General features: G+C 41.7%; 1 protein-coding gene across 8 annotated transcripts in view; it reads right to left on the bottom strand.

Moving 5' to 3' along the window:
- The window catches only part of Mei1 (meiotic double-stranded break formation protein 1), a 77,094-nt gene that overhangs the window by 41,709 nt on the left and 15,140 nt on the right, over window positions 1-20,245 (bottom strand). For 7 of the 8 annotated variants that reach the window (XM_048803071.1, XM_048803070.1, XM_048803069.1 and 4 more), the window contains 5 exons: window positions 17,305-17,435; window positions 11,166-11,280; window positions 9,818-9,934; window positions 8,705-8,804; window positions 8,448-8,582 (listed from right to left, as the gene is read on the bottom strand). In XM_048803071.1, the coding sequence (XP_048659028.1) occupies window positions 8,448-8,582; window positions 8,705-8,804; window positions 9,818-9,934; window positions 11,166-11,280; window positions 17,305-17,435 (598 nt within the window). The remainder of the gene's footprint in view (window positions 1-8,447; window positions 8,583-8,704; window positions 8,805-9,817; window positions 9,935-11,165; window positions 11,281-17,304; window positions 17,436-20,245) is intronic. The other variant, XM_048803074.1, reaches the window with a different exon arrangement.

The following is a 20,245-nucleotide window of genomic DNA, read 5'->3' on the forward strand; positions in this document are numbered from 1 at the left end:
AAAATTTTTAATTTTTAAATAAATTAGTGACTACTTGATTGGATTACTGGTTGCCTAGGGCCACTATAATAGATTATCACAAACTGGTGACTTCAAACAATAGAAGTTTATTCCCTCATAGATCTGGAGGGTAGAAATATAAAATCAAGCTGTCAGCAGGTCCACGCTCCCTCCAAAAGATCCTAGGAACAATCCTTCCATGCCTCTCCTTAGCTTCTGGTTGTTGCCAGCAACCCATGGCATTCCTTGGCTTACAGCTGCATGGTTCCAATCTCTGCCTCTGCCTTCATATGAACCTCTTCCCTCTGGGTGTGTCTGTGTCGCTGTACATCCAAATCTCCCTCTCTTAGACTCCAGTCATGGCAAATAGAGCCCCTGCTGTGTAGCCTTATCTTAAAGACATCTATAAAGGCCCTATTTCCAAATAAGGCACAGTCATAGCTTCTGGATAGACATAATGTTAGAGAGATGCTAGGCAACTCAATAAAGTAACTAAAATAATAAAAGTAAAGTAATAAAGTAAGAAAAAGCCTGAAAACCTCACTGCTGGTTCCTTTTTGTGGGTGTGTGTGTGTATATATATATATATATATTTTTAAATATCTTTATTTTGTTTATTTATTTTCATGTGGCGCTGAAGATCGAACCCAGTGCCTCACATGTGTGAAGCAAGCACTCTGCCTCTGAGCCACAACCCCAGCCCTTAATATATATTTTTTAAATTTTTTGTAGTTGTAGATGGACAACATGCCTTTATTTATTTTTATGTGGTGCTAAGGAACGAACCCAATGCCTTACATGTGCTAGGCAAGCACTCTGCCACTGGTCTACAGCCCCAGCCCCTGTGTTAATATTTTTATTAAGGCATTTTTTATACATAATTGTGGGGTTTACTGTGACATATTCATAAAGGTGTACATGTCCATTCTTCTCAATCCCTTTTCCCTCTCTTCCTCCCTCTCCTTAATCCCCATCCTCTATTCTATTGATCTTCTTTTAATTTATTAACATTGTTTTTTAATTGGTATATTATAGTTATACATAAAAGTGAAATTCATTGTGATATATTCACATATGCCCAGAGCATAATTTGTAATTTGGCCAATTCCCAGCTCCTCTCAATCTCTTTCTCACCATCCCAGCTTGGATGTACATCCTGATTTCTCTCTCTCTCTCTCTCTCTCTTTCTCTCATACTGGGGATTGAACTCAGGGTGCTTTACCACTGAGCTACATCCTCACCCCTTTTTATTTTTTGTTTCCAGACAGGCTCTCTCTAAATTTCTTAGTGCCTACGTTGCCCAGGCTGGCTTCAAACCTGCCATTTTCCTGCCTCTGCCTCTGAGTCACTGGGATTGTTGCAGACATGTGCCACTACACCCAGCTTGAGATTCTCTTTTTCAATATTTGTTAAGAATCCAAGATCACAGAGCAGACTTACTGTAGGTGGGATCCCACAAAGTTTTAGATTCAATGAAATATTTTGGTTGGTATAAGAAAACAGGGGTAGAACCACATACTTTATGAGTTTGATGGAAGAAATGTTGCATTTTTTTGAGCCACTATAGTTCTGTAAGACAAGCTTTGGTCCCACCTCCTCAGCATGTTGGTTCTTCAACCCTAGCTTTCTAAGAAACTGGACCTTTATCTCCAGTAGTTTTTACCTCTCTGCATCCTCTGACACTGAGATATTTGTCAGAAGTGTATCATCTATGAGTAGATACACAAGGTATAGTTTGTCAGCAAACCCTACCACAATGAAGTATCTAGATGGGTGAAGGCTGACTGCATATGCCTCTTCTTGGTGTTCCTTAAATGGTACCAGAGTGCTTGCTGATCTGTCAGGGACACTGTGTTGCTGTAAACCTGGTTTTTACTGGTGCTGGTGACCAGAGTTCCCTCTGAGATGCCAAAACACATGCACAGAACATCCTGTCTACAGGCTGACTTGGGTTATTGTTGTGTGGGTCCACAGGAATCTAGTAGATGGGGTTGTTTTGAGTTTTGGTTCTAACAATGGCCATTACTTTCTGCTTTTCTTATAGCCAATAGACAAGTGTTGACTCTTGAGGTGAAGTCTGAGTCAATATGTGTTTAGAGTCTTGAGAAAAAGCCACATGAATAAATCTGTCAACTGGGAAGCCAAAATCATTCAGAACTTTGTGCTCCTGGCAAGAGATGGATGATTGTTCATCATAGTGATGATGGGTTCCTCCTGTCCAGTCTCAGACACAGCAAGGCACTGCCAATTGGGATTGCTGTACAAGGCAATGTTTGAGCCTGTTTACTTCCGTGTAAGTATGTGTGGAATGAATGTCTAGTTTCTGAGGGCTGATATTATCTTTTGGGAGATTTTTTTTTTTTCCAGTCCTAGAGATTGAACCACTGAGCTACATCCCCAATCCTTTTTTATTTTTTATTTTGAGACAGAATCTTGCCAAGTTGCTGAGGCTGACCTTGAACTTATGATCCTCCTGCCCCAGTCTCCCAGTGACTGGGATTACATGCATGCCCCATCACACTGGACTCTTTGGGGAGATTTCAAGCGGAATTCCAAGGTCTAGATTCAAGAATGTTACTTGCTGAAAAGCAGTACTCCTAGTGCTTGAATCCTGAGCCATGGAGCAACTGGGAAATGAACTCTTCCTCTAATCTCCCATCTTTAATTCCTCCCTGGGTGAGCCTTAATAGGTTAGGGTTAGTGTCTCAGTCAACTATATATAGTTTAGGCCTCATTGTCCCTTTCCTTCTTCATTTTGGGAAGCTCTAAATTGATCTCAATCTCTCTCTCTCTCTCTCTCTCTCTCTCTCTCCCCCCTCCCCCTCCCTTGCTCGCACACTCTCGTGAGCATTTGGAGACAGGGTTTTATTGGCTGGTCTTGAACTTCTGGGCTCAATCGTTTCTCTTGCTTCAGCCTCCTGAGTAGATGGAATCTTAGGTGAATGCCCATAAGCCTAGCTTGGAAGCTCTTAGTTCCTAACCTACAATGATCATCAAACTCTGGTTCCATTGTACTTAAATATTTTTCAACAGTTTTAATCCTTAGTCTTCCTTTAAGTTGTGCTTCCCAGAGACCCTCTGGAACCACTGCACCTAAGAGGGACCACCTCAGTAAACATTCTGGGAAGTTAAAGTCAAAAGTAAAGTCCTGTCTAGGCACAATAGTGCACACTTAAAATCCCAGCTGCTCTAGAGACTGAGGCAGGAGGATCTCAATTTTGAGGCTTGCCTTGGCAACTTAGTAAGACCCTATCTCAAAATAAAAAAAATAAAAAGAACTGGGGGTATAGCCCAGTGTCCCTGGATTCAATCCTCAGTATTGCAAAAAATAAAAAAAGTAAAATCATTTAAAGATTAAAACGCACCCTCCCCTCTCTCTCTCCCCAATTCTGACTAAATCAGCTTTCTAGCCTCTTCCAGCACTAACCCCCTTCATGTACAGTCCTGGCTCAACTGGCTTCTGTACCCTCAGTAATCCCTATGCTTTCCCACCCTCCTGCTTCTGCTAACCCTGTCCTTCCACACACAAACTTCTCCCTCATCTCTCCTAGCACAGCTCAAACATCACCACCTGCCTGAAAGGTGCTTCTGTCCCCTTTGCACCCACCTCCTGAAAGAGTTCCAGCTCTCCACAGGAACCTCTGACTGACTTGTTCTCATGCTGCACCTTTGGTACCCTGCTGGTTTACTCATTTTACCCTCCCAGGGATTCACACCCAGATTTAGAGATTCAAATCCAGGGAAGGACAAAGGGAGAAGGGAGATAGACTGAAGTCATTGTAATGTAAATGCTGTTTTTTCATTTCAATTTTTAGAACCAAGGGGGAGTCAAATCACAAAGACTTAAAAATGGTTCTAGAAGAGACTATAAATATTAACAACCTTTATATAAGGTAAAATGAAAATAGAGCTGACTGACCTTGAGAAGTAGAAAGGAGGGAGAAAAGGAGAAGGAAGATGGGGTGGTGTGAAAGAATGGGATTCCAGAACACTGCCTTAAGCTGAGGGAATGGGAAATACGAGCTTTTAGTATATTATTTAAAGGCTTGACGACATAAAATATTAACTAGCAAAAATGCCAAGATGTAGAGAAGACAAAAAAAGTAAGCTACTTAACCTTGATGTTTTGTACTGCAGAGTCAAGGAGCAATGTCTTAAATTGACAAATAAAGATATAGCTTTAGGGAGACAATAAACAGAACTAAACCAAAATGAGTTTAAATTAGTCTTCTTTAGGACATGGAGACAGAATTAGAGAGGTGCTCATTTTCATTATAAACCTGAGGCAGGATAGAAAAAAAAAAAAAAAGATAGGTACAAAAGAGACAAAAGGAAATGTTTGTCACTGCCTAAGCCAGTTTTCTTTCCCAGGCCTGGCACCGAAAAACCAGCCTCTACCTCAGAGCAAAGCCTGTCCAAGGAAGGGACATGACCTTTGTCCTTGGAAAGACCCACAGAGCACTCCTAGGCACATTCCCACCCTGCTAAGTTGTTTATCTACAAATAACAGGAGAGATCTGCTGCGCCAGGTGTCCCTGACTCAGTCTGGCTAGGTGGGGACCCATAGCAATCCCCTAGTAGCCACCAATCAGCATGAGACAGGGAAATACCCGGGATGCCAGATGACCCTCCCAGTAGTTTACGGTGTTGGGAAACCGTGTAGTTCAGCATGAACACCCCTCTTGGCTTAAACCAGTCAGTTCAAATGAATCCCCCTCTTGTAGTAACCAATCACCCCTACCCAACTTGTTCCTGCCAGTGAATGTGCTAATCATGTTTTAGAGTTGTTATTTGATTTTCCCGCGGTGTGTGATGACTTGCTAAGAGATGCTATGATGTATGTGGGGGTCCCTGCCTTCCCCAAAGAATGTATAAAACTGCTGCAACCCTGGGCTCTCGGGGCCTCTCAGCATCACCAGTTGCTGTGTGTGTGCGCGGAGGACCGAGCTAGCTTGCAATAAACACTTCTTTGCTGCTTACATCGATCTTGGTCTCTGGTGGTCTTTTGGGGGGTCCCAAATTCGAGCATAACAGCACACTCAAAATTCTGAGAAATCTGCAAATCTTAGAGTTACCATAAATTTACTCACTTAGGAAAATTTCCTTGTGCAATAAATAGATTAAGTGAAAAGAGATACAATATTTTTAAGAAGGTACTTTCCAACATTATCCACTGATCAGATAATGAAGACATTGTCAGCCTAAAGATCCTGAGAATTGCCAGACCAACATAAACCATCTCATGATCACCAGACTGATGTCAGCCCCATATTCTTTCCCATTCCCACTTTCTTTAAGTTTCCTTAAAAAAAGAGAGTGAGTGACTGAGAACCCCAAAAAGTATCTCTTACTCTCAGGGTGACCTGTGTTCTCCCTTGTATGTGTCTCTGCTTTTCTATATAAATCTGTGTCTCTGACATGCCCTTAAATTCATTTTTGTGATGTTTGTCAAAAAGCCTGGGCTGGGGTTAAGGCTCAGTGGCAGAGTGCTTGCCTAGCACACGTGAGGCCCTGGGTTTGATCCTCAGCACCACATAAAAATGAAGTAAAGATATTGTGTTCACCTACAACTAAAAAATAAAATAAGATATTTTAAAAAAAAAGAACCCCACTCATCCTGAGTTGAGGTCCCCCTCTCTGGGAACTCCTCAGGATTTCTCCAGGGACAAACCCTCTGTACTTTTAAATTTCTATTATTTGAATTATTGCTTTATTAGAAATATAAAAGAGAAAAACACAGGAACAAAATAAAACTTGAGAAAACAATGTAACAGATAAATACAGTTTCCTCAGTTACTTTTTGTCAAGACTTCAGCATCTTACTAAGAAATAATTTCTCATCTTAACTCTATGATCTCTTAGTCTCACCATCCATTTTTATATCCTTTATTTATATATTTACTACCTATTAGGAATGAGAGATATAGCAATGAAAATAATAACAAAGCTTGGAACTTATATTTTAGGAGGGGAGAATACAAAACAAATGAGTAAAACAGAACTCTTGAGTGTTGGGTATGTGCTAGAGCAGCCTGATAGGTCAGTTAGGGAAGGATATTCTGAATAAGACCTGAAGAATAAGAAGAAGCCAGTCATGCAAAGATTTAAGGGAAGAATATTGTAGGCAGAGGGAACAATTATTCCTACAGCAGGAATAAGTTTGGTGTATTCAAGAAACGAAAGGCCACAGGAGTGAGCAAGAAGTGACTGAGTATTAATTGTGGAGTTGAGGACTCAAATCTAATTCTAAATCCAAAATTGAATTATCTTTCCTCTATCTCCTGGTGGCATAAACAAATTGAATTTTAAGTTTCTGGAATAAGGCACTAGGAGTTGGAAATGTCTAGAGCCCAGGAAAATACTGTCATGAATTTTGGATAAAATGCACACATTTTGGGATTAGGTCTTGACACCTGACCCAAAGGTGTCAGGTCCTAATCCCAAAATGTGTGCATGTTGCTTTCTAGGTAAAGCTTTTACAGATAGAATTAAGGATTTTTAGATGAGACGATTATCCAGGTGGGCCCTAAATGTCATCACAAGTATCTTTATCAAAAATAAGCAGAGGGCGCTGGGGTTATGGCTCAGTGGTAGAGTGCTCGCCTAGCATGCATAAGGCACTAGTTTCAATCCTCAGCACCACATAAAAATAAAGATATTGTATCCACCTAAAACTAAAATAGAAAGAAAGAAAGAAAGAGAGAGAAAAGAAAAGAAAGAAGCAGAGGGAGATTAGACACATACACAGAGGAGAAGGTAAGATGATCACAGTGGAGTGATGTGGCCACAAGCCAAGGAACTCCTGGAGCAACCAGCAGTATAAGAGTCAAGGAGGACTCTCCCTCAGAGCCTCTAAAGCTTGTGCAGTCTTGCCGATATCCTGATTTCAGTCTAGTTGTATTGATTTTGGACTTCTGGCCTCTAGAACGATGAAAACATAAATGTCTGTTGTTTTAAACCCTCAAGTTTATGGTAATTTGTGATAACTGGAAAGTAACACAGCCATGTTAGGCAAGAACTATAGATCTGAGCATCATCAGCCCAGAGCTAGGAGCTGAAGTTCTGTGTGTAGATAAGAGCATTTGAGGAGAAGCTACAGTAAGAGAACCAGGGATAGAGAGTGTTCAAGAGTTGCCAGCTTCTAGTTTAAGATGTTAGAGCCAACAAGTACAGTTATCTCTGCTACTCCTTTCCAAAATAAAAGAGTTTTTTTTTCCCCCCAAGATATAAATTCAAAACAACAAGGAAAATACAAAAGACATGAGTATGTAACACTCTGAAAGTAAATGCCTTGACAGCTCTCTGAAAGCAGAATCCTGATTCAGCAGCAGAAAAACTAAGAAGTAACCTTATTTACTCCAGGAACCCTTCAAAAGGCAGAAGAATTAGTAGCAACAAGTCCTACAGAAGTGGGAGTAAAGTCTAGAATAAAACAGAAAAACTGGTTGTTAGTTTGTTTAAAAGCAAATGGAGGGCTGGGGCTGTAGCTCAGTGGAAGAACACTTGCCTAGAATGTGTGAGACACTGGGTTCGATCCTTAGCACCACATAAAAAGATAAACAAATAAAAGCAAATGGACTCCAACCCCTTCCATGAGACCATATTAACAAAGCGACTTATCTTCCTTCCCCTGGCAGGAGTTTAGAGACTTATTCTCTGAAGGTGAAACAGAGAGCCTCTGAATTGTTCAGATAGAAGATACTTACTGAGAATGTAGAGAAGCTCACAAAGCTCACGCTGTGAATGTTGAGAGGCCCCACTTAGCCACTAAGTGGGGCTCCTCTAAGCAGGAGCCTGAAGAGTGTCCTCTAACCTGACCAGCCTGAGGGGAGACCTTAAGATCCTGACATCAGGATTCCTCCAGCTTTTCCTTAATGAAACCCACAGCTTCTCAGCCCCACTCAAACAAAGAACTTCCCATGAGCTTTCTAGTGCCTCATCCTTAAGTGTAATAAGGTAGTCAAAGATCAGCAGACATCTGAGAAAACTTCCCAAGTAAAAGCAATACAAAAAACAAAAGAGCAACATAAAGAAGACTGAAGAAAAATGAGTACTTCAATAAAACTCTTCTCAGAAAGGTAAAAATTATGCCCATGAAACAAATATGGAATAAAATACTATAAAATAAACATTAAGCTCTTCCAAATGAAAAATACAAAGTAAAAAATAAAACAATGTATTGAAAGAAAAAGTCAAGAAAATCTCCCAGAAATTAATACACAGTGGTAAAAAGATGAAAAACTCTCAGAAAACAAAATTAGATGAACAATCCAGGATTCCCATCATCTAAATAGCAACTCCAGAAAAAGAGAACAAAATTAATACAGAAGAAAAAGATATAACTGAAAAAAAACAAACAAAAAAAAAACGCCCTTGGAAGCTGCCTGGCCTTGACCAGCTCCTAGGTACATGGCTGGTAGAAAGCTCTGTTTTGCAGGGTCTCTCACCTCAGGAAAGCAGAAGCAGCCTTCACGGCCTCAGCAGCCACCTCCAGCACAGGGCTGCTCACTGCCTCTTGGAGGGCACGGCCGGCATCCCCACACATGGCTGAGCTTGTGAACAGCCTGATCTCCTCCGGCTGCCTGGAGAATGGTGGACGAGAAGCAAATGGGTGAACTCCTACTGCTGGCCACCAGAAATAAAAGCTCACTTTTCCTTTTCCAGTCTGGCCCCTATGGGTGTGATGCTCTCCCACTTTGCTCACCTAGTCAGGATCTCAGCAAACAGCAGCAGGCCCTGCTTGTGCAGCTCTGTGTTGGTCAGCTTCAGGCTTCCCTGGAGGCTCCTCACCACTGCCTCAATCCCTAATTCAAGATGACATGCTAGAGGCCAGGGATCAGTACTCTACAGTTCCTTCATCACCCACCCAAGAGAGGTGACATGCTCTGGGTAGTACCTACTGGCTGGAGGAACCCTTATGGAGGAACCCTGATGAAGTTAAGCCTATGAGACCCAGCTGGGAGATCTTCAAGGACAGACTTTCATTAGAATAATCTCTGTCTCCCCTACCTTAGTACAAGCCACAGTACAGGCCTTGATGGTAAATACCTACTGACCAAGTTACATATTCTCTATTTGACATACTCCTACTCCTCCTTGAAGAATCAGCTTGAACCTCTGCTCCTCCAGGAAGCCTTCCCTGATCCATTCAGGCAGAGATGTAAACCTCCTTGAGCTCCCACAGTCCTTATGCTTCCATTTAGCACAGCTCTAATGAGTTTCTAATGAAATTGTCTGTTCACAAATCTCTCTCCACTTCCTGGGGATAAGGACCATGCTATAAGTCTTTCCAAATATCCAAGACCTAGCCTGGCATAGACTAAGAAGAGAAAATTTAAAATGAATGATTAAATGTGCCCATTCTAAAAATCCAGATGTGATAATAAAAAGTCCCAACAAAAACAGCATCATCAGTATGGTAGGGGAAAGGACAGTTTCAAGAAACTTTAAAAGGATGAAATTAACAAAACTTAAGGACTAACTAGATGAACATATATCTGGAGTATGTAGTGACTGAATCCAAGACCGAGTAACATTTAGAATTGTCTTTAATGTGCAACAGGAATTCATTTAGCAGCTAATTGGAAGGCCTTTCCCTTGCTGAAGAGTCTAAACATATTTCTGCTAATCAGTGAACAGCAGAACCATTTGGATATTGGTGCTTATATACTGAATCTGGTAATGTGTTTCAGATGATGGAAATTCTCAGTCTAGTGCTTTCCTCAAGTAGAGGCCAGCTCCCCATCACTGCTACTACTACCAATTTCAAACATCCGTCAACCAGACCCAGAGCTAATACAGGACCCACACTACCAACCATACACCGTGTGACACTTGGAAAAGAAGAGTGGCTCTTCTGCCAGGAGTATCAAGCAGTTGTAGATGGACCAGATGAGCACTTCATTGGATGAGGAAAGATGCTCAAAGAGGAATTCTGGCCAGGCAGGGGGGAAGAAAACAATAAATGACAGCCATGAGATCACAACCCTTTAACTGATGCAAAGGCCTTGGATGTATTCAGCATCTTAATCCTGATGCTGTTTCTGTTCACACACCCTCTCCATGAGACATGGTCATCAATTCGCAGATAAAACTGTAAAGTATTCAGGGTTCTGGTCTAAATCATTTCTTTTTAACAGATGGAGAAAATGAGGCAAGAGAGGCACAGTCAGTGGCAGAAGTAGGACTGGAACTTATGGAACTCAGGTCTCTTAATTCTCAGGATGGCAGCAATATGATGCAGAAAAAGATTTCTCAGAGTCAGAGAAACTTGATTTTATATCCCATCTCTGCCCCATGACGAGCCTTGTGGGTTTGAACCAGTTATTACCCTTCTCTGAGCCTCATTTCCCCTCAATTTCATTTACAACCCCTCAAGTTGGTTTACATTCCCCATACACCCACATCTCCTATAAAAATGGGTATGTGCCTTGAAGCAGTGGCACACGCCTATAATCCCAGCAGCTCAGGAGGCTGAGGCAGGAGGATCACAAGATCAAAGCCAGCCTCAGCAACTTGGCGAGGTCCTAAGCAATTTAGTGAGACCCTATCTCAAAATAAAAATTTAAAAGTGGGTTGGGGGACTGGAGCTGTGACTCAGTGGTAGAGCACTTGCCTAGCATGTGTGAGACACTGAGTTTAATTCTCAGCACTGCATATGAATAAATGAATAAAATAAAGGCCCACCAATATCTAAAAAAAATTTTTTTAAAAAATGAGCTGGGGATGTGACTTAGTGGTTAAATATCCCTGGATTCAATCCCTAGTCATTCCCCCCACCAAAGTGAGGAATTAAATGTGGTAACATTTATAAGCACCTCAGGGCATATCTCCTGGCTCCTTACAGGTCCTAGAGAAACATTAGTTCCCTTTACCTTTCTGACCTACAGATTTTTCTCTACCCCACACTAGGTTTTACTCCTAGAAATTCAAATAAATCACAAAAAGCAGGAACAAATTACTCAAGATCATATAAAGAAATATGTAGCAAGAGGATAAAGAAATTATGAAGCCTACTTCACATAAAACTGACCCTGTACCCACCCCATTTCTTTGTTGTGTGCTATCAAAGATCCCCTGACAAGGATGCTGCCATTGCTGTGATCCTCAGGGCTCCAACTGAAACCACGGGGTCCATGGAGGAGAGGATTAGAGGGCCTCCTTACCTGGGATGTCAGCATGGATAAAAGCCGGGGCATGCTTCACTGGAGAGTGGACCAACACTGCAGTTATACAATGGGCACTGGCCACCTGCAGAATCTCATCTCTGGAGAGGAGAAACTGGAGAAACAGTCAGGGAAAAAAAAATACCCCAGTCACACCACTGATAGCATCAGAGGACCCAGCCCCAGTGCCTCAGGGCAGGAGCCTGATTTACCTCTTATCTCTCCTGTACTATATGGTACCCAGCACATAGGAAAATAGACATCAATTTTGGAAAAGAATCTCTGTGAAGTACACTGATGAGAAACAGAATGAAAGCTCATAATGTAAAATCCACCAGTGCCACTCAAAGAACACTAAAACCACCATCAAGTAGTGCTCATGTCTTCACTGACAAAAGTACTTTGAAAGCCCTCACCTGGTTTGATATTTGCAGCAAGCAGCACATATATCACCAGGATATATGTGCTGGTGACATAAGAAGGGAAGGTTCCACTATGATCTTCACTTTAATGAACATATACATAGCATGCCTGAGGAAGTTATAATTAGACAGGCCTACCTGCAGGACTGAGCCGGGGCTGATTTGTGAACCTGAATTTTAGGAGGGTTCCTACCACTCCCAGAACTGATAAGGGTGTGTGACTAAACATTTGAACAAACATGTTGAATACCTGCTTCCCTCCCAAGAGTCTGGAATTTTGGTATGTATGAAGCAGAGGGTACTTCCATGATCAGCCAGACCCCAACAAAAACACTGGGCCCTGAGATTCTAATGAGCTTCCCTTGTAGGTAATGTTTCACATGTGTTACAATTAATTGCTGGAGGAATTACATGTGCTGTGTGACCCCCTATAAGAGAACTCTGGAATCTTGTGCTTGGTTTACCCCAAATCCCATGCCATGTGCCTTTTATTTCTGCTGATTTTTCTTTGTATCCTTTCACTGTAATAAATCATTACATAGTGTATAACTATATGCTGAGTCCTCTTAGCGAATCATCCCACCTGGAGGTGGTCTTGGGGACCCTTCACCAGGTTAAGTTACTTACCACACTGCAAAGAGGTGATAAAACTAAGGCAGAAATCTAATTCAGCCACATCCAAATATAGGAATCTTCCCACACCTGAGTGCCCCATTAAAATTTTAGATCAGGTTACCCCTTTATTCAAAACCTCCCAATGAATTTCCATTCAAACTCCTACTAGACACATGCTAGGCAAGCGCTCTACCACTGAGCTACAACCCCAGGCTTTGTATTATTATTTTTTTATTTTTTAAATATTATGTATCTTGATTACTGAGTATTTTACAGCCATTAGGAGGGCTCCTAACACTTCCAGAAACAAGAAAAGAATCAATTGCAACCACAGATTTTAAATATAACATGAACTGATCTTTTGTGGGGGAATGCCTAGCAGCAAGCAGCACATATATCACCAGGAAAGGTAGAGTGTGCCTGATTTTATAGCTTCGAAGGAAAAGGACCAAGTCTATTCACGTTCGGAAGAAAAGCATCTGGAGACAGCAGATTTAACCCATCTCTGTCATAATATGTCATTATACGTCAAAATTGTCTTATTACAAGCAGACACCTACTTTATTAGTGTGCAAAGGAGTTTAGATATTATTCTTTATCTTGGTCTCTTTTCTAAAGGAAATAACATATGGTATTTTACATCAAGATGTTATTCATGGGGACTGGGGTTGTGGCTCAGTGGTGGAGCTCATGGCTAGCATGTGGGAAGCACTGGGTTTGAGTCTCAGAACTGTGTATAAATAAATAAAATAAAGGTCCATCCAAAAAATATATGTATATAATATATATATATGTGTGTGTGTGTATATATATATATAATATGTATATATAAAGATGTTGTTGATGTAAGGCAAACTGCTATTTTATGTACCATTTAATGGGTAGCTCATTTTCTTTTCCCTTTTTTTAATATATATTTTTTAGATGTTGATGGACATTTATTTTATTCATTTATTTATATGCAGTACTGAGAATCAAACGCAGTGCCTCACACATGCTAGACAAGCACTCTACCACTGAGCCCCAACCCCAGCCCCTTCTTTTCTCTTTATTTATTTTGTACTGGGGATTGAACCTGGGGGTGATTTACCATCGAGCTACATTTTTTAAAATATTTTTTTTAGTTATAGATGTACATAATACCTTTATTTTATTTTTTTTATTTTTATGTGGTGCTGAGGATCAAAGCCAGTGCCTCACACGTTCAAGGCAAATGCTCTACCACTGAGCTACAACTTCAGCCCCTAAGGCACATTTTTAAATTTTTGAGACAGGACCTGCCAAGTTGCTTAGGGCCTCACTAAATTGCTAAGGCTGGCCTCGAACTTGCAATTCTCATGCCTCAGCCTCCCAATTATCTAGGATTACATGTGTGCACCACATCTGGTACACATTTTCTTAAGAAAAGAATAGTACCAATTAAACTATGACACACCATTGATGGTAAAGTATCTCCCATCAGAGCTGAGCACAGTGGCACACACCTATAATCCCAGCCACTCCAGAGGCTGAAGCAGGAGTATCACAAGTTCAAGGCCAGCCTCAGCAACTTAGTGAGGCCCTAAGCAACTTAGCAAGACCCTGTCTCAAACTAAAAAACAAAAAAGACTGAGGATGTGGTTCAGTGATAAAGCACCCTTAGGTTAGGACCCAGTACAAAATAAATAAATAAATATATATATATGCCGCAGTCTGGCTGGGCACACAATCACGAGCCACCACACAGCTTGTAGATTCAAACAGCAACTCTTTTTTCCCCGAACTCACACCAGCCGTATACAAACACGTTCTGGGGAAATCCACGTTCTCTGCCCAAATCCACGTTCTCTGCCCAAATCCACCTCCACTGGGTTTCTGTCTCCCAAAATATACTGTCTGAATCCCGTGAGAACTCAAGGGGAACTTAGGCAGCAGGATACGCCCTATTCCCAGCAGGAATAATCTTAAACCTTAAACCTGGAACCTAAACTGGGAACGCCCTAAACCCGATTATGTTAAACCAGGAACACCCTAATCCGCCCTGGTCCTTGAGCAAGGTCAACTACATTCAATGTCACTGCAACATGGGGTACGCTGGCAAGGAAATTGTCATACCTACTTGGCTAATGGCTCCCAGCATCTCCCCCCTTCTGATTAATTAAACAAGCAATGTGGCTTAAGGACCGTGCCTGGTAGGTTGTCCAATTCAACATATGGTTCTTACCCGTCATCGGAAAACTGACCTTCAGGCGTCAGCCTCCTGTCTTAGGTTGATACCACTGCAATTGAATCATACCCGTCACTGACTACCGGTCCAGCATACAGCCATACTTGTGGATAGGTCTATGCACCAGTGGGGGGGTGAGGTTCTTTGCCTCACCTCTGTTGGCCCCCAAATTTGGCCTTGGTGCCAGTGGGGTAGTGAGCATATATATATATAATTACCCAGCATATATATATATAATTACCATGACCTATCAGGGCTTCCATGACTTGCTCTGCTTAATCTCTAGCCTCATCTTGTGCCACTTTACCTCACCTCCCACCCACCAGCCATCCAACCAACTCCATCAGTTTCCAGAATTTACTGAGGCCTTCTCTCCCTCTGGCCTTGATTTGCTACTCCTGCCTGAAAGGCTTTTCTGCCCACTCTTCATGTCATTTCTTATTAATTCTTGAACTGTCAGCTCAAAAGTCATCCCTTAAGAGAAGCCCTGCCTGACCACTCAACCTGTAAGTGGTTTCTCCACGACAACCTCGTCCCATTATTTTCTTCTCAGCACTTCCACAATCTGTAATTACTTTGGTTGTTCATTCAGTCATGTAGTAATTGCCTTACTCACTAGTCTGTAAACTGTGCTAGGGCAAAAAGTTTGTTTATATACCATGATGTTCCCAGTGCCTAACATAGACAGTGACGTATCACATTAATGCCTGGTATTTGACAAAATGAAGGAATCAATATTGCAACAGCAGGAACACAAACATTAACAACCTACTCCTATAGCATGAATTTGGGGAGAAAGTTTTGATCATTACCCAAGTGCAGAAAAGAACAGCATTAGACTCTGGCCATTACAAAAATGCCAGAATGGAGGTATAAAGATACATGCCAATATTACCTTTACTTAAAATTTTGAAACTTATTCATCAATATTTTTGCATTATATTTTTAAATATTTTTAGTTGTGGATAGACACAATAACTTTATTTGTTTATATTTTTATGTGGTGCTGAGGATTGAACTCAGTGCCTCACACATGCTAGGCAAGCGCTCTACCACTGAGCTACAACAACCCCAGCCTTTGTATTATTATTTTTTTATTTTTTAAAATATTATGTATCTTGATTACTGAGTATTTTTGATCTCCTACTTAAATTCTGTGCCCAATGCAAGTTCCTCCCTCACTCCCTTAGCCCCAATCATACTGGTGGGATTATAAAATAAACCCTAATCATCCAAAGTTGCAATGGAATAAGAGTTTCAATGTATTGACGGAGAGTAGGACCCCCAAAACCAATATTTCTGTCTTTACGAAATAATCTTGCCCCAGGAAAGTGTACTCTTCAGTCTCTGCCACTGCTACCACCATGCTGCCTTGGTGTACTGTGAGGCAGCAAGACCCTTTTCTTAAGTCCTTGTACCCCTGTTGGAGTCAGGATCAAATGTCCTAACCACTTGATAACAGGACTTCCTGGATAAAAGCAGAAAAATGAATTCAGGGACCTGATATAAACTTTCCTGGTTTAAATACACAGACCTGCATGGACCATTCTAGAAGCATCCCAGGGAAACAAAGAGGAGCAGTTTGCTTTGGATCTTATTCTATACCCAACTGATCCTTCATCACTTCTGACTAGAGCTCCTCCTCCTTCCTGCGGAAGGAGCCCCACTGCTGGTCAATCAACCCTTGAAATGTCCTAACCACTTGATAACAAGAAAATATACAGCTCTGCTATACTCTGTGCTGAGCATTGGGGAGCAAAACACCAGATTTAGGTGCTACTCTGAAGAAGCTCCAAGTCCATCAACCACAATATGGTGAGACAAGCATTATGACAGAGGACACATTCTGCCTAAAGGAGCCAGGGTAACAGGGAGCCCTACAGGCCTAGAGCTGAATCAGATCAACCATGAGAGAGGAAATAGGCTACAGGCAGAGGGAAGAGCTCCTACACAGCACAGACAGAATGACCCAGCATGAAAAGGACCAGGGAGAAGCTACTTAAGGCTAGAGTGCTGGGTTGCACAGGTAAATGAGGCTCAAGGAGACACAGGGTCCAGATAAAGGGACTTTCAGCGCCAAGCTGGGACACTTATCCCTAAAACAACTGAGGTGGCTTTGTTTCTGTGCTGTGTGTTGTCACATCACGCAACATAACCAGTCAGGGTCTTCCAAGTGAATTTAAGCTAAATAAGACACAGACAGAAAGTACCTTTTCTTTGGGTTCAGTGACCACTCCTTAGCCTCAGCTACCCAAAAGGGGGCAAGCAGGCAAAAAGAGGGTGAGGAATATGTGCTGGACCTTTTTATTGGGGAGAAGCTATTCAAATGAGGCAAGGGGTCAGGTTTACAAAGGAATAAGTGAGTATAACCCAACCCCCTCTGTGCTGACTACTCCCAGGGCCAGGCCTTGTTATCCCAGCGAGGGAAGAGCCCAAGTCAGGACTCATGGCACTACCGCACCAGACTACAGTGATCTTTCAGATCCCAGTGGTGCATTATACTATAAAAGCCCCTATAAGCATCAGGACTTAAAGGTGCATGCATTTGGAGTGGCTCCCTACAGTATTTTCCATTTTCAGGCAGTCCAGATGTGAAGAAATAGATACTGAATAATAATTTATAACAGAAAAAAATCTTATTTTGAGTCTTCTAATAGCATATCTATTATGGCCAGTAAGGAACATTTTTGGGGAGGCTGGGGTTGTGAATCAGTGGTAGAGCACTTGCCTAGCATATGTGAGGCCCTAGGTTGGATTCTCAGCACTACATAAAAATAAATAAATAAATAAGACATTTTGGAAATGGATAAAAGGTGTGGTGGATGAGGACAGACCCAGGAAGTACTTGGGTTCCATTGTTATTGAAATTAGAGACCAGGAAACAGAAGACAACTACCTTTTTGAGCACCAAAGGCAGTGAGGTCTCTCCTGGTGGCCCCTCCACACTCTGAGCAGTTTCTGCCAGTGCAGATTTGTTCATGATCATGGACACAAAAAGATCATACTTCAGCAGCTGCCTCAACAAACCTAGGAAGCAAAGAGGTTGAGAAGAGAGGTAAGAGGAGCACAGGTACTCCTGGAGTACTCCCAAGACAGAGCCTCAGACATCTCTGGAGAAACCTCTTCAGGTCTCCATAGACATGAAGAATGGTTAGAATCCTTAAGCACCAGGTTGCTTTCTGCAACCCAGCACACTCCCACAGGGACCTAATAAGAACCTACTAAGTCTAGGCTTAAGGGTCTAGGGGTTCAACATTAAGTAAGACAAACTAACCCAAATCACCCTATTGAACTGCATTTCATAGATAAAAGGATAATATCAATTTCACCACAACATCATCTTTCCCCTGGCATAACTCCTGACACACAGCAGGAACTCAATAAATATTTTTTACTTTGTTGGGTATAGTTGGTATACACCTATAATACCAACTACTTGGGAGGCCGAAAAAGGAAGATCACAAGTTTGAGGCCAATCTGAGCAATTTTGTGAGAATTTGTCTTAGAACAAAAAATAAGGGGGCTGGGATTGTGGCTCAGCAGTAGAGCGCTCGCCTAGCATGCGCGGGGCCCTGGGTTCGATCCTTGGCACCACATATAAATAAATGAATGGAATAAGGGTATTGTGTCCAACTACAACTAAAAAAATAAATATTTTAAAAAAGGAAGGGCCGGGAATATGGTAAAGCATCCCTGGGTTCAATCTCCAGTACTGGGAAATATATATTTGTATATATATCTGACTGAACAAATGGAGCACATGCTTCTGCAAAGGGAACAGACATAAAAATAGGTGCAGTGGTGCACACCTGTAATCCCAGCAGCTCAGGAGGCTGAGAAAGGAAAATTCCAAGTTCAATGCCAACTCAGCAACTTAGCAACACCCTGTCTCAAAATAAAAAATAAAAAGAACAGGGGATGTGGGCTGAGGTAGAGCTGAGGATGTGCCCCAGTGGTAGAGCGCTCACCTAGCAGGTGTGAAGCACTGGGTTAAATCCTCAGCACCACATAAACATAAATAAATAAAAGGCCTTGTGTCCATCTACAACTAGAGAAAATATTTAAAAAGAAAAAAAGAGCTGGGGATGTAACTCCATAATGAAATGTCTCTGGGTTAAATTTCTAGAACCCTCCCCCTAAAAAAAAAGTCACACAAAGTTGAGCACTGTGGTGCACACCTGTACTCCCACCTACTCAGGAGGCTGAGGCAGGAGGATTGCTTAAGCCAGGAATATAAAGGTTAGCCTGGGCAACATAAAACGACACCATCTCAAAACAAACAAAAAATAAAAATGAGTCACACAAATGATTACTTAACAATTGTGATGAATGATACAAATGAAGAATGGCCAGACTTTTGAAAATGTATACAGGAGGATCTAACTAAGTGTAGGGATCAGTAAAGCCTTCACCAGCAAGTTAAAGTTCAGCCTGAAGGATAATTAGGTGAAACTATGTGAATGGGAAAAGCGAAGGGAACAACATTCCAGAAACTGAAAATAAACCACAGTGGTTGAAAGAAATTTAAAAATCCAGAAATGATGACTGAGAGGTCATTATACTATAAAAGCCCCTATAAACAATGTTAGGGATTCTGATCATTATACTGGAAATCATGGGAAGCCACCAACACATTCTGCATAATACATAACTTAGTTAACAGGTGAGCAAACACTGCTTGTCAGAATATTAAAAATTAATCCTAAATATGGTGGGGGGAAAAAAGCTCAAGGGATTTGTAGGGAATTGGGGGAAGCATCTAATCCAGCCTGAGGCCTTGGGGAAGGCTTCTAGAAAGAGAAGATATCTGAACAAATCTTGAAGGATGAGAACCTGAAACAAGAGCCAACTACTGGGTAGAAAAAAGAATATACAAAGGCATGAGAGTCTGGTGTATTCCTGGAGAAACATTCAGTTTAGAAAGGCTGTTGTGAGGGCTGGGATTGTGGCTCAAGGTAGAGCACCTGCCTAGCACATGTGAGGCACTGAGTTTGATCCCAAGAACTACATAAAAACAAATAAAATAAAATAAGGGTATTGTGTCCATCTACAACTAAAAATAAATATTTAAAAAAAAAGAAAGTCTGTTGTGAGTGCAGAATAAGGAGAGGGAAAACCTGGATAAGGATTAGATCACAAAGAGCTTAGAAGGATCCAGATTTTTAAGGATAAATGAATAAGATAATATATATCAGCCCCATAGTACTTAATGGTTCAAAGGATGTGACCACACACCTAGCTGGGGGTCAGGGCAAGAAGGAAAGGTTCCAGACAAGAGGTGGTATTTAAAACAGGAATCCCCAGCTAATAAAACTGAGACTTCCCTCTGCTATGCACTGGCTAGCTTGGAGACCAACCAGGGACTCAATTTAGGGCCCTTTCTTACCCACTTTAGCTCTAAAATGCCCAATTCCAAGATACCATGTATTCAGGTGTTATTCTGGTGCACCTCTGTGCCAGCACTCATCATACTGGACTGTCCATGTCTGTCTCTCACATTGGTCTATGAGCTTCCCAAGGACAGAAGTCAGCTCTGACCTCAGAGCTGACCAACACAGAGCCTGATGCAGAACAAATGCTCACTATATATGTTTGGACTGTTCAAAACAGAGCTCTTAACCCAAATTGTGATGAACCACCATCACTCATAGACTATGCTTTTCCCTATAGCTCCTGCTCTGAAATAGACCCTCATTCATTCACCAATCACAGTGCACATCTTCTTTACGTAAAATATGAAAACTGGAAATTGCATGGTAATGGAAGGAGACCCTCAGGGTTATACAGTGGAGGAGGTAAAGAGAGAGGAGGGGAGGGGAGGGGAGAGGTGGGGAGGG

This window comes from Marmota marmota, unplaced genomic scaffold, assembly GCF_001458135.2.
Source record: "Marmota marmota marmota unplaced genomic scaffold, marMar, whole genome shotgun sequence".
NCBI lineage: Eukaryota > Metazoa > Chordata > Mammalia > Rodentia > Sciuridae > Marmota > Marmota marmota.